Here is a 13,003-nt window from a genome sequence, read left to right as displayed (position 1 = left end):
CCATTAATTAGTTTAAGAATTCCTCCATTGTGTTTGTTTTCAATTTCACTAATTTCTATTCTTATTATTTCCTTCTGCTTATTTTGGGCTTAGTCAGCTCCTTGTTGTTTAGTTTCTCAAGTTGGAGGCTTAGTTCTTGATTTGAGACCATTCTTTGTTTTCTAATTTAATCATTCAATGCTTTAGCTGCCTTCCTCAGTTTTTAATATGCTATTCTTTGGTTTTCTTTCAGCTCAAAATATTTCCTATTTTTTCTTGAGACATCCTCTTTAACTCATGGGTTGCTGGAATTGGTTTATCTAATTTCTAAATATTTTGGAATTTTCCTGTCACTGATTCATTGTTTAATTCCCTTATGGACAGAGAACACATTCTATAATTCCAGTTATTTTAAATTTGTTAAGATTTGCTTTATGATCCAGGACACGATCTATCTTGTGAATGTTCCCTGTGTGCTTTGTGCATTCACTGTTGTTGGGTCAAGTATTCAAGCTGGTTAATATTGTTGTTCAAGTCTTCCACAGCTTTCCTGATTTTTCTCTACTTCTTTTATCTATTACTGTAAGAGAAATGCCAAAGTCCTCAAGAATGATTGTGGATTTAGAGTTCTCAGTTCTTTTCCCCCCAGTACTGTCTTCTGATCTCTATGGTTTCTGATGAGAAATAAGCAGTTATTTGAATCATTGCTTCCTTGTATACATAATATATCATTTTTCTCTACCTGCAAGATAACATTTTTAGCAATCTTATTATAATGTGTCTGGATACGGGAAGGTTTTCTTTGAGATTATACTGTTTTGCTCTGCTTCTTAAACTGTAAATTTCTATTTTTCACTACATCTAGGAAGTTTTTAGTCATTATTTCTTCACATTTATGTTTCTGTATCAATGTCTTTCTTTCCTCTGTCTAGGACTCCAGTGATGCATATGTTAGACTTTTGATGTTGTATATAGGTCCCTGAGGCTCAGTTCATTTTTTTCCTCTCTGTTTTTTATATTGGATAATTTCTATTAATCTGTCTTTAAGTTCACTGACCCTCCTCTGTCATTCCCTCCTGTTGCTGAGCCCACATCGACGTTCCTATAAATGCCCTTCCATCTCTCCCCCATGAAGGACAGAGAGTGAAACAAGACATGAATCTCAATAGTAACAGGGAAAGCTATTTGCAGGTATTTTGGTACCTGGCTCTTGTTGCTCTTTGCCAACAAAAAAACATCCATGCCAAAATGACTGTGGGGAAGAATGGAAGCTCAACATTTTGCAGGCTAATTAAGCACACACACACACACACACACACACACACACACACACAACTGATGGTTTGCCACATATCTGACCCACACTCTGAGCTGGCTGTTTGCTCCAGGTGGCTGCATGGGCTGACACCAGACACAAATTGCCCCTCTGCCTGCTTTCATATTCCTCTCAGTCCATCCAGGTAGCTGCCATTATTCCTGTGAGAAGGATGGGCAAGTGGGTTTACCCTAACCATCTCTGCCTATAAACAGTCTGTCAGAAGTTATCCAGTTTCTTTCCCTCACGTGATTTCTTCTTAAGATAAGGTAAAGCTTATCCCATCGGAATCTGTTTAATCATCTGGATCACTTTTATAACTAGCAGAAAGAACTTTAGCTGTTTGTGGGGAAAAGTGAACAAGTCTTAAGTCTTATTCAAAGAGCTGTCTTTCTACCTGGTGTTCAGAAACCTGTCATTGGATCTTAGTCTCCCTGATAGTAATGGTCCTGCAAGCAAGACCAGATATCTCGCCATGGATGATTGCTATTGAGATTCAGACATAGTTTGCTCAATCAGATTTACTTTCTACCTTTGAGAGTTTGAAGTGAAGTAGAGGAGAGAGTTAATATTGTTGAACATACACCAATTATTAGGTGTTATTCTTTGTAATTTATTCACTTATTTAATTACATATTTGATTTTACACATTTCATTAACTCTTCAAAATAGGCACAGTATTGTCCATATTTTAGACATGAAGAGGCTGAGATGCAAAGTAAGTCTTCATCGGTTAATCAGAGACAAAGCTGGAATTAAAATGTGCCTGGCGCTAGAACACCTGCCTTTTCTTCTACATGCATCTTTTGGATTAGTTGATAATTTTGGAGATGTTTTTAGACTCCATGACTCTCAGGGAAACACATGAAGTGTGTCTAAAATTGTGTACTGAAAGCTGTGACTCAGACAGATCCTGAACCATTGTTTGCAAAGACTGTCAGAGTTCTCGCACGTTAAAGAGAAGTCCTATGATCAGATAACCTACCTTTGCTCAGGTACATGCAGTTAAGTGGAGCTGCAATAAAAATCCAAGAGAGAACAAGTGGAAACAGCCCCAGTCTGTACTCATGGAGTTGCTGAGCTGGTCCAGTGATCATTATAAATCTGGATAATGTATTCAAATACCCCAAGTGTTGAGTGTTTCTAAATTCCAGGCTCTCTTTTTGCAGGTTAGTTGTATTCCTCACAGAAGTCCTGGGATGTAGGTTTTCTTTCCTGGGTTCACAGCTAATAAGTAGCAGAACTGGGATTCAAGCATGAATTTACTACAAACACTGTGTTACTTCCCCTCTACTATGTGAAAGTGTTAGCTACTCAGCCATGTCCGACTCTTTGCAATCCCCTGGACTGTAGCCTGCCAGTGTCCTCTGTCCATGGAATTCTCCAAGCAAGAATATTGGAGTGGGTAGCCATTTCCTTCTCTAGGAGATATTCCCAACCTAGGAATCGAACCCAGGTCTCCTGCATTATAGGCAAATGCTTTACTGTCTGAGCCACCATATTGCCCTTGAATTGTGACTTTAAAAATTATCAATGACAACTTTTAAGCAACTTAAGAGACTATTAAGCTACACAATTTCTGAAAGCAAATTTGAATCTCATAGGTATATTTTCAAATCTCAAATACATTAAAAAATGAAATTTTGGCTATGTGAAACAGCTGTCCCTAAAAGCTCTGTGGAAAAGTAGTCCCATAATATGCTGTGGGAAAAAAATTAAAACTCCATGGTCAATAATAAATAAGCTTGTGACTGACTGAGTTAAAATTAGATAAATTTCTTTACTGCAGGACTTTTCAGAGCCTTTGTTGTGCTAATATGCAGCTGTGAAAGGGAAATGGTATGTAGTGTTCTCAAACTTACATGGCTGGGAGTCCCTTTTGGGAGGCATGGGCCCATATATAAGCATTGGAATGTGCTGCTCAGGACAATCTCATCTTTCTGTGTGACTCTAATTGGTATGTTGAACTGGGGATTGTTAGGATGAGACGTTCTTACAATTGCCCTCGCCCCTGTGTTTCCTTGTGTGGAGAGTCCAGGGCAGCTGTCTGACCAGGAGGAGCAGGAGGAGCAGGCTGAAGTCCTCTGATTTGCTAGGTTAGCCTGACAGTTACCCACTAAAAACAAGGGTGAACTGTGGTGGCTGAACACCCTGGGAAATGTCCAGGTACAGAGTACTGCTTGTAGAGCAGGAGGCTAGAGACTTAGGGGGCAGCATAAACTCCTGGAGGTTACAGTGGAATAGGACAAGAGGGGTGTGTGTGTGTGTGTGTGTGTGTGTGTGGTCTGTGTGTGTGGTGTGTGTGTGTGCGTGTGTGTGTGTGTATGTGTGTCTATGTGTGTAGAGGAAAGAAGACTCTGGAAAAGTGACCAGTGGATCTTCAAGACAGGCTTTGTTTTCTTCAAAAATGCCCAGAGGTTTTCCTTCTTCCTTCCTTTACACAAAGTGTGGGTGAGGTTGCCATAGCATCAGCATCGCCTGAAAGCTAAGAATGTCATACCTCAAGCCCTGACCCCGAATGCTGAGTCTAAATCTGCTCTTTCACCAGGATCCCTGTGGGATTCACATACACGTTACAGTCTGAGAAGCCCTACTTTACATCACATGCATATATGTCCTTCCCCACCACTTCCCAAGACCCAAACCAAGTAATCCAGTCTGGTTTGAGTGTGTTCAAGGAGGTAAATGGCACACCAAGCTTTAGGCTGGCCTCGAGATGCTGCTGATGGGTAAGAGGGAACTAACTTAGGGCAGTGAGGCGACATCCAATCACAGATTTCCACGGGTGACTTCACAGGAGAGGAACTTACAGACATATTAGGCCCATGAAGAATCAACGCCAGGTTTCATGTCATTTCATTCTAAGGGTTGAGTTTAAGCATCTGGTATTCTGGGTTTCGCTTTGTTGTTGTTTACCCGCTAAGTCGTGTCTGACTCTTTGTGACCCCATGGACTGTAGCCCACCAGGCTCCTCTGTTCATGGGATTCTCCAGGCAAGAATACAGGAGTGGGTGGCCATTTCCTTCTCCAGAGGATCTTCCCAACCCTGGGACTGAACCCATGTCTCCTGAATTGCAGGCAGATTCTTTACTGCTGAGCCACCAGGGAAGCCCAGGTTTCACTTTGGACTTGGCTTATTGGAGTTGGATGGCAAAACGAGTTAGGAGTCAATGACCAGCTGCATGTTTTAGTTCTGCCACTGGTATAGTAGGGCTGATCAACTCTTCACTGTGATGTTGCGAAAGAGAGTGGGATAGTCTGTGTAATTCTGTGAGATGAGCATTTTGAAGGCTGGGTTCATCGACCAGTTTGATTTCTGGGTTCAAACGGATGCAGTAGGAGGAAAGCTAAACAGAATCCTGAGCTAAAGCATTACCAATGACTTATCAATTCTAAAGATATTTGTAAAAAATGACATAACCTACAGTCAAGAGTTTAAGATATTTAAATATCTGTATCGAAAAACACCATATTCTTTTTTAAAAGATAGTCTCATTTGTTTCTTTTCGGCCGCGCGGGGTCTTGGTTGCTGCGCTATGGTTGCGGGCATGGGCTTCTGTGGCAGAGCGCAGGCTCCAGGCGCGCCGGCTTCCGGGCTCCGGAGCACAGGATCAGTGGCTGTGTGCACGGACTTAGTCGCTTTGCATCATGTGGGATGTTCCCAGATTAGGGACCAAACCCACGTCTCTTTCATTGGCAGGCAGATTCTTTACCACCGAGCCACCAGAGACGCCAACACCTTGATCTCTTCGAGCATAAACTCTGATGCTAGATCTTTTGACTCCAGTTTGACTGGCTGCCAGATGAATAATCTCGGGTAAATTACTTAACCTCATCAAGTCTGTTTCATTGTCTGGGGGTTAGGGGCAAAGACAGTCATAGCAGACATTAGATGAGGCAACACATGCAAAGGGTTAGCTCAGTGACTGGACCAGAGTAGGTCCTCTCTAAAAGTTGTTTATTTTCCTTTGTTGTGCAGAAGCTTTTAATTTTAATTAGATCCCATTTGTTTATTTTTGCTTTTGTTTCCAGTATTCTGGGAGGTGGATCATAGAGGATCCTGCTGTGATTTATGTCGGAGAGTGTTTTGCCTAGTTCTCCTCTAGGAGTTTTATAGTTTCTGGTCTTACATTTAGATCTTTAATCCATTTTGAGTTTATTTTTGTGTGCGGTGTTAGAAAGTGATCTAGTTTCATTCTTTTACAAGTGGTTGACCAGTTTTCCCAGCACCACTTGTTAAAGAGATTGTCTTTACTCCATTGTATATTCTTGCCTCCTTTGTCAAAGATAAGGTGTCCATATGTGTGTGGATTTATCTCTGGGCTTTCTATTTTGTTTCATTGATCTATATGTCTGTCTTTGTGCCAGTACCATACTGTCTTGATGACTGTGGCTTTGTAGTAGAGCCTGAAGTCAGGCAAGTTGATTCCTTCAGTTCCATTCTTCTTTCTCAAGATTGCTTTGGCTATTCAAGGTTTTTTTGTATTTCCATACAAATCTTGAAATTATTTGTTCTAGTTCTGTGAAAAATATGGCTGGTATGCAAGACAGCAAAAAAGACACAGATGTGTATAACGGACTTTTGGACTCAGAGGGAGAGGGAGAGGGTGGGATGATTTGGGAGAATGGCATTGTAACATGTATACTATCATGTAAGAATCGAATCGCCAGTCTATGTCCGATGCAGGATACAGCATTCTTGGGGCTGGTGCACGGTGATGACCCAGAGAGATGTTATGGGGAGGGAGGTGGGAGAGGGGTTCATGTTTGGGAGCGCATGTACACCCGTGGTGGATTCATGTCAATGTATGGCAAAACCCATACAGTATTGTAAAGTAAAATAAAGTAAAAATAAAAATTTTTTAAAAAGTAAAAGTTGTCTATTTCTCAAGCAGCAGGAGAGAGTGGTGAGAGGGTCAGGGTCTTTGCAGTTTGCCAAGATAGGGCTGAAGATGAGGGGTGGCAGCTTGCTTGTCTTTTTTTTTTTTAATTGTAGGATAGTTGCTTTGCACCATGCTTTTCTTGCTTCCACTGCCCTATCATAAAATGATTTTCTTGGGCAACTTTATCTGGTGATGACATTTCTGCCAAGGCCCTTTCCCATCCCAGCTTCCAGGTGGGGGGTACCAAGCTTGATCAAATATTTATTTATTAAGTGCCTACTACATGCTTGCCAGTGGGTACTATGCAGGAGACACACATACACGCACACATACACACACAGTATTAAGACATGGATTTTCCTGGTGGTTCAGTCTTTAATGAGTCTGCCTGTAACACAGGAGACCCTGGTTCAGTCCCTGGGTTGGAAAGATCCTCTGGAGAAGGAAATGGCAACCCACTCCAGTATCCTTGCCTGGAAAATCCAATGGATGGAGGAGCCTGGCAGGCTACAGTCCATGGGGTCGCAGAGAGTCAGACCCGCCTGAGTGACTTCACTTCTTCATGCTTGCCAGCGGGCACAATGCGGGAGACATACACACACACACACACACACACACACACACACACAGTATTAAGACACGCTCATAAGTGAATGTCTGTGTGGGAGGACATGAATCATACACATGAAAATCTGGAGAAAATACTTTCAGTAACAGCAGTCTTTGTAATTGCATGATGGGGTACAACAGTAAAACAATGAAGTTCCTGCTAACAGTTTACCGAGGGCAGTGTGGTAAAGCAGTCTGCCCTGCAGGGCACCCAGGCACTTTTCTTTGATTTAGTGGTGTGTGGTTATAATGACAAAGAGCAAATTGACTTTCTGTGGGTTTAAGTATTGGTTTTTAAGTTCTCAGAAGACAATGCATTTCCTTATTGCCTGCTCCTGGGGAGAGCTCTTCCTATGCCTTCAGCATTCACTCTTAGCGCTCCAAGGTCCTTACGGACTCCAGTGGGAAGAGAAAGACAGTGACGGATTGTATAAAGTTGTTCAGTAAGATGAAGAAAAGTAACTGTAGGGTAGGAGGGTAGAATGCAAGGGGTGGGAGAAGACTCTACCAGGTTAGACTGGTGGTCAGGAAAACTCTCTTGATATATGAATTTATATACACACACATATTTATGGCCATATGTCAGGTAAAAACAGTAATTCATATTTATTAAGTAATAACTCTGTACAGGGCACTCTGCTGAGGTGATGTCACTGTGCAATAGAGCTTTAGAGAAGATGCAAGTGGCATGTGAAGGTGTCGGGTGGAGTCACTGGAGAAAACTGAGGACTGGGTTGTAGAATTGTGAATAGTCCCAGCTGGGTGTTCATGGGAAGCCCATGTCTTTTTTTTTTCTTTTTTTTTTTGGCTTTACCGCAGGGCATGAGGAATCTTATTTCCCTCACCAGGGATCAAACCCATGCCCACTGATGTGGAAGCACAAGTCTTAACCACTGGACCGCCAGGAAGTCCCAGGAAGCCCACATCTTAGCACTGTTAAGTCCTGCCTGTGTCTAGTAGAGTCATGAGCACATGCTAGGCACTCAGTAAGTGCTGAATCCAGCCTGGCTGCAATCTGAAAGGAATCCTGGCTGCTTTGGAGGCAGCATGTAGATGTCCTGGATGTACTAACTTCAACCAGCTCAAGAGAACATCTATTTTGCACTCCTTTTAATTTGCCTTCCTTTCAACCCCCAGGAGACCACACTTTGCCATTTATTCTATTATTATTGAATGAGTCTCTTTATTTTTTAAGTCTATTTTAGCTATTATTCATGAAATCATTTCTGTCTTCCCATACTCATATTCTTTCTCCATTAATTTTCAACTAATCAGTCTTTAAAGTGTTTCTTGCAGGCAACATATAGTTGGGTCTTGCTTTTTAAAAATCCATTCTTCCAATATCTTCCCTTTAATGGGAGTATATAATCCATTAACCTTTAATGCAATTATTGATATTGCATTTAATTCTGCCACTTTATTATTTGTCTTTTAAAAAGTCTCTTCTACTTTTATTCCTCTGTAAGACATGTTGATGGTTCATGGTTCAGCCACACATTTGACCAGGGTTTTTACACAGAATTTAGGGTTTCCCCTCTCTGTATCCCTCTTTCGCAAGATTTCCCTCTCACTTTCAGTAGCTATGTTTGCCCCCAGCTCTGTTCTCTGATTCTTCAGTCTTGAAAGACTGTGGGTTTCTATTGGAGTTTTGGTGGCTCAGACAGTAAAGAATCTGCCTGCATTGTGGCAGACTGGGTTTTGATCCCTGGGTCAGGTAGATCCCCTGGAGAAGGAAATGGCAACCCACTCCAGGATTCTTCCCGGGAAAATCCCAAGGACAGAGAAACCTGGCAACTAACACACATTGGAGTTTTAGCTATCCAATTGGCCCTGAGGCTGAAAGCTGTAAATAGCCAACTCACCCTATGCCATTACTTTCTTCTAAGTTTCAGAACTCCTCCAAGATCTTCTTCCTGTTGTCTACTTCTCAGTATTTTCAGGTATATGCATGAGTGTGTGCTGAGTTCCTCAGTTGTGTCTGACTCTTTGTGACCCTCTGGACTGTAGCCCACCAGGCTGCAGAGTCAAAGCTATGGTTTTTCTAGCAGTCATGTACAGGTGTGAGAGTTGGACCATAAAAAAGATGATAAAGAGGCTGAGTGCTGAAGAATTGATGCTTTCAAATTGCGATGCTGGAGAGGACTCGAGAGTCCTTTGGACTGCAAGTAGATCAAACCAGTCAATCCTAAAGGAAATCAACCCTGAATACTCTTTGGAAGGAGTGATGCTGAAGCTGAAGCTCCAATACTTTGGCCACCTAATGTGAAGAGATGACTCCTTGGAAAAGACCCTGATGCTGGGAAAGATTAAGGGCAGGAGGAGAAGGGGACAACAGAGGATGAGATGGTTGGATGGCATCATCTACTCAATGGACATGAGTTTGAGCAAGCTGCAGGAGATGGTGAAGAACAGGAAAGCCTGGTATGTTGCAGTCCATGGGGTCACAAAGAGTCAGACACAACTAAGCAACTGAAAAACAACAACTATATATATATATATAAAATTTCCCAGAGTTGATATTTTTATCTTTGGGAGGGTCAAGTCTGGTTGGACTTACCAGTCATTAGATGTAGAACTCTGTGACTCTTTTGCATTCCTTTTGAATCTAGTTGTTTGTTCTGTCTTCAGCGGTTAAGGCTCTCTGAAAAATGTCTGGTCTTTTAGTGCTTTTTCCTGTTTAAGAAGTTATTTGGCAAACCACTGTCTTAAAGAATGAGTTTCACTATAGGGTGATCAGGCAGGGATTGGCCATTTTATTTCTTTTCAATTCCAAATCTCATTCCCCCCTCTCCTGTCCTGAGGACACTGAATTTTTAAGGAAGCAATCTTCTTACTGTGGGAAGTCAGCTTGGTTGCTTGCAAAGCCAAGTTGAAGAAGGGTCTCACCTTTCAGCATTTAGACTTTTAATGAGTCCTTCCATTTTTGGTCCCAAAGCTCTACAATCACCCGGGATCTGTTTCTCTGGAGAACAAAAATCTTTCCAGTTTCTGTTGGGGAGATGGAGGTAGTTGCCAGACTATGCAGGTTGGGGAAACTGATCTAAGGGTCCAGCTATTCCTTCTTTAAACTTTCACTCACTTATTTCACTTTCATTTTTCATATTTTTATATGTTTCTTTGACTGCATAGGGTCTTAGTTGTGGCGCACAGCATGGCATGAGGGCTCTTGAATTGTGGCACGTGGGCTTAGCTGCCCTGAGACATGTGGGATCTTGGCTCCCCCACCAGGGGTGGGGAACCTTCAGATTCATAGCCACTGGACCACCAGAGAAGTCCCAGTTTTTTTCACTTTTAGCTCCACCGTATCCCTGGGTTCAGAGGCTGCTGGTGACATCAGTGTTTTGGGCTTTGTTGGAGTTATATTCAACTTGGAAAAGTCTTGTTGGCTCCTACATCCCCTCTACCATCCCCAGGCAGTCTTGTTTTTGCTTTTCCCTTCTGCTAATTCGGTTACCATCTATCCTACTTCTGTCTGCCACACTGTTACTGGAATATGGTCGGTTGTGGTCGCTACTCATGGACTCTGTGTCCTTTTATGTTTGTGTTTCTTTATTCCTTTTTACTTTCATTTGGGTGGAGCTTTGGGAGGAAGGATAATGAATGTTCTCTCATTAATAAAAATGAATAAACTATAAAGGACCAACTTAAGGAGAAAATATAGCTTTTCTATATTGTTTCTATATTACCTTTATAAAGACAGGCTTCTGACTTTATTCCCCTGGACAAGGGAACAGCTACCCACTCCAGTATTCTGGCATGGAGAATTCCGTGGACTGTATAGTCCACGGGGTAGCAAATTGTCGGACACGACTGAGCAACTTTCGCTTCTCTCTTTGTTGCATGAGGTTGAAATCTTAACCAAGAAAAACAAGATAGTTTACTCTCCAGCAAGGGAGTCAGGTGGAAGATGGTGGTGCTTATACATCACTTGGAATCAGAGCCATAAGAAACTTTTTGAGCATAAAAGATAGGTTTGTGGTTTTTTACTCTTTTATAGACATTATCTTGTAATAACATTTTTTTAAAAAATTGGAGCATAATTGCTTTACAGTGTTGTGTTGGTTTCTGCCATACAACAGTGGGTATACATAAGTATACATATGTAGAGTTGTTTTTTTAAAACAGAAATTTTCACACTTTTTTTTAGTGGTGGTACTCATTTTTTTAAAAAATAAAATTTTACTTGCACCTTAATATATAAAACAGAAAAAAGTTGTAATATTTTCCCCTCCAGGTATTTACAATTTTTCTTTTATAAAACACCTGAACTCCTTCCAAGACCTTTAGGATTCCCCAGAACACAGATGGAAAGCCAGGGCCTTAGTAGTGATATTTTATACTGCTTTGGCCCAACCGTCTCTCTGGTGTAAGTGCTTTGAGAATGTCAAGAAGCAACGCTAATGTTAATTAGACTTTATTGAGTACTCATTGTGTTTGGGGTGTATGTTATGGGCTTTATACACAGTATCTCATTTAATTTTCACTATGATGCTCTGAAGAGGCATCATGATTATTCCCACCTTGTAGGTGAGGAAATGGAGGCCTGGAGAGCATAAGTACTTGTTCATGGATCCACAGCTAGGAAGTGGAAGAGCTGGGATTCAGAGCCAGGTCTGCTCGACTTGAAGCCCAGTCAACAAGATGCTGGGCGTGGTCTGGTGGGCTTTGGCCCCCAGGAGCACCTAGAACCCTCCCCGGGGGCTGCTGCACACACTACCAGTTTGTGACAAAACTATAATGATGGAATAGGTTACAACAAAAAAGCAATGCCTGTCTCTCATCCCCAGGCAAGGCCAGCTCCCGGACACCCCACCCTATTCTGCATCAGATTCCTGCTCTCCTCCACAGGTCAAAGGTGAGTGCGACACACCTCCCTCTCACAAGTCTTGCATTTCTCCTGGGCCCTGTGTGGCGGGAAAGAGAGGCCTCCCTCACTTGCGTGTTCCCCCAGGTGCGTGCTGTCCGACTCTGACGCCTACAGCCCCGGGGACACCAGTTGGCCTCCTCCATTCGGCAAATGCACCTGGGATTCCGCCTGCACACCAGTCGCACAGCTCGTCTGAAATGAGCAGCTCTGGCCATCCCCACAGTGCCTTTCACAACTGCTACCCAGACGCCAGTCACCTCACGAGCCCCCTGGACCAGTCTGTGTCTGGGGGAATTGGTTGTTCTTACCATCAGCAGCCTCTGTGCCACAGTCCTGGGTAAAGGGCTAGATACTTAGTTTACTTGTTTGTCTTCTTTTTTTTATTATTTTTAAATTAATTTTTGAAAATTTATTTATTTTTTAATTGAAGGATAATTGCTTTACAGAATTGTGTTGATTTCTTACATTACCATATGTAAAGTAGATAGAGTTTGCTGTATGACTCAGGGAACTCAAACTGGGACTCTGTAACAACCTAGAGGGGTGGGGTGGGGAGGAAGGTAGAGGGAGGTTCAAGAGGGAGGGGACATATGTATACCTATGTATACTGATTCATGTTGATGTTTGTAGATACTTAGTTTTGAAAGTCCAGCCAGCCCCTCTCCCCAGTGCTGGTAGAATGAACTGTATAGTCCTTTCCAGTAGATGGCAGTGTTGAGACACAGATCAGATACCCAGTACCCTTGGCTTTAGATGAGTTTTTAAATAACAACCCACTGAACCCAAGTGTGATGGAAAGTCAAAATGTCAGAAATGTAGAGGGATAATTCTGGGTGAATGAGAAAGCACTCTTTGCGTTTGAAGCCTCAGCTAGACCACTCAAGTAATTTGTGAAAGCTCCTGAAACTCATGTGTCAATTGTCTTTCAATCAGTATTCATGTGTCAATCAATATTCTTTCTTCCTCGTTCCCTTCCATTCCTCCTTCCCTCTCTTTCATTCCTTCCTCTGGGTCTAGAGGATGATCAAAAGAGTAAAGGCCATCCAACACTGTGACAAAATTCCACGTGAAAAACAATTTCAGGTGTAAAATGTACCCTTAAATTTTAAGTATCTTCTGTCTTCTGTCTTGGTTTCTGCCTTTGGAAATGTTGTCTGTCTATTTTTTTCAAATACAGGAATTCCAGACCCATTGGATAATGGAAAATTAAGTTCAGACTGGTAGAGCTCATGGAATAGGAGCTTGCTCCGTCCACTCCATGTATCAACCCAGTATTACAGACAAGTAGGATGCAAGAAACTTGAACTAGAATTAGGAAGGTCAAGAGCAGAGTCCTGGGAAATTTAATTT

The 13,003-nt window shown here is 42.1% G+C and overlaps 1 protein-coding gene across 3 annotated transcripts in view; it reads left to right on the top strand.

The window, feature by feature from the left end:
• Positions 1-13,003, top strand: part of MYRFL (myelin regulatory factor like) — a 121,404-nt gene that overhangs the window by 32,635 nt on the left and 75,766 nt on the right. For all 3 annotated transcript variants that reach the window (XM_060412793.1, XM_027967457.2, XM_042246922.2), the window contains 2 exons: positions 11,574-11,641; positions 11,738-11,990. In XM_060412793.1, the coding sequence (XP_060268776.1) occupies positions 11,851-11,990 (140 nt within the window). In that variant the 5' untranslated portion in view covers positions 11,574-11,641; positions 11,738-11,850. The remainder of the gene's footprint in view (positions 1-11,573; positions 11,642-11,737; positions 11,991-13,003) is intronic.

This window comes from Ovis aries, chromosome 3 (assembly GCF_016772045.2).
Source record: "Ovis aries strain OAR_USU_Benz2616 breed Rambouillet chromosome 3, ARS-UI_Ramb_v3.0, whole genome shotgun sequence".
Taxonomy (NCBI): Eukaryota; Metazoa; Chordata; class Mammalia; order Artiodactyla; family Bovidae; genus Ovis; species Ovis aries.
Note: the sequence above shows the minus strand (reverse complement) of the source record. Positions and strands in the feature narration are given on the sequence as shown.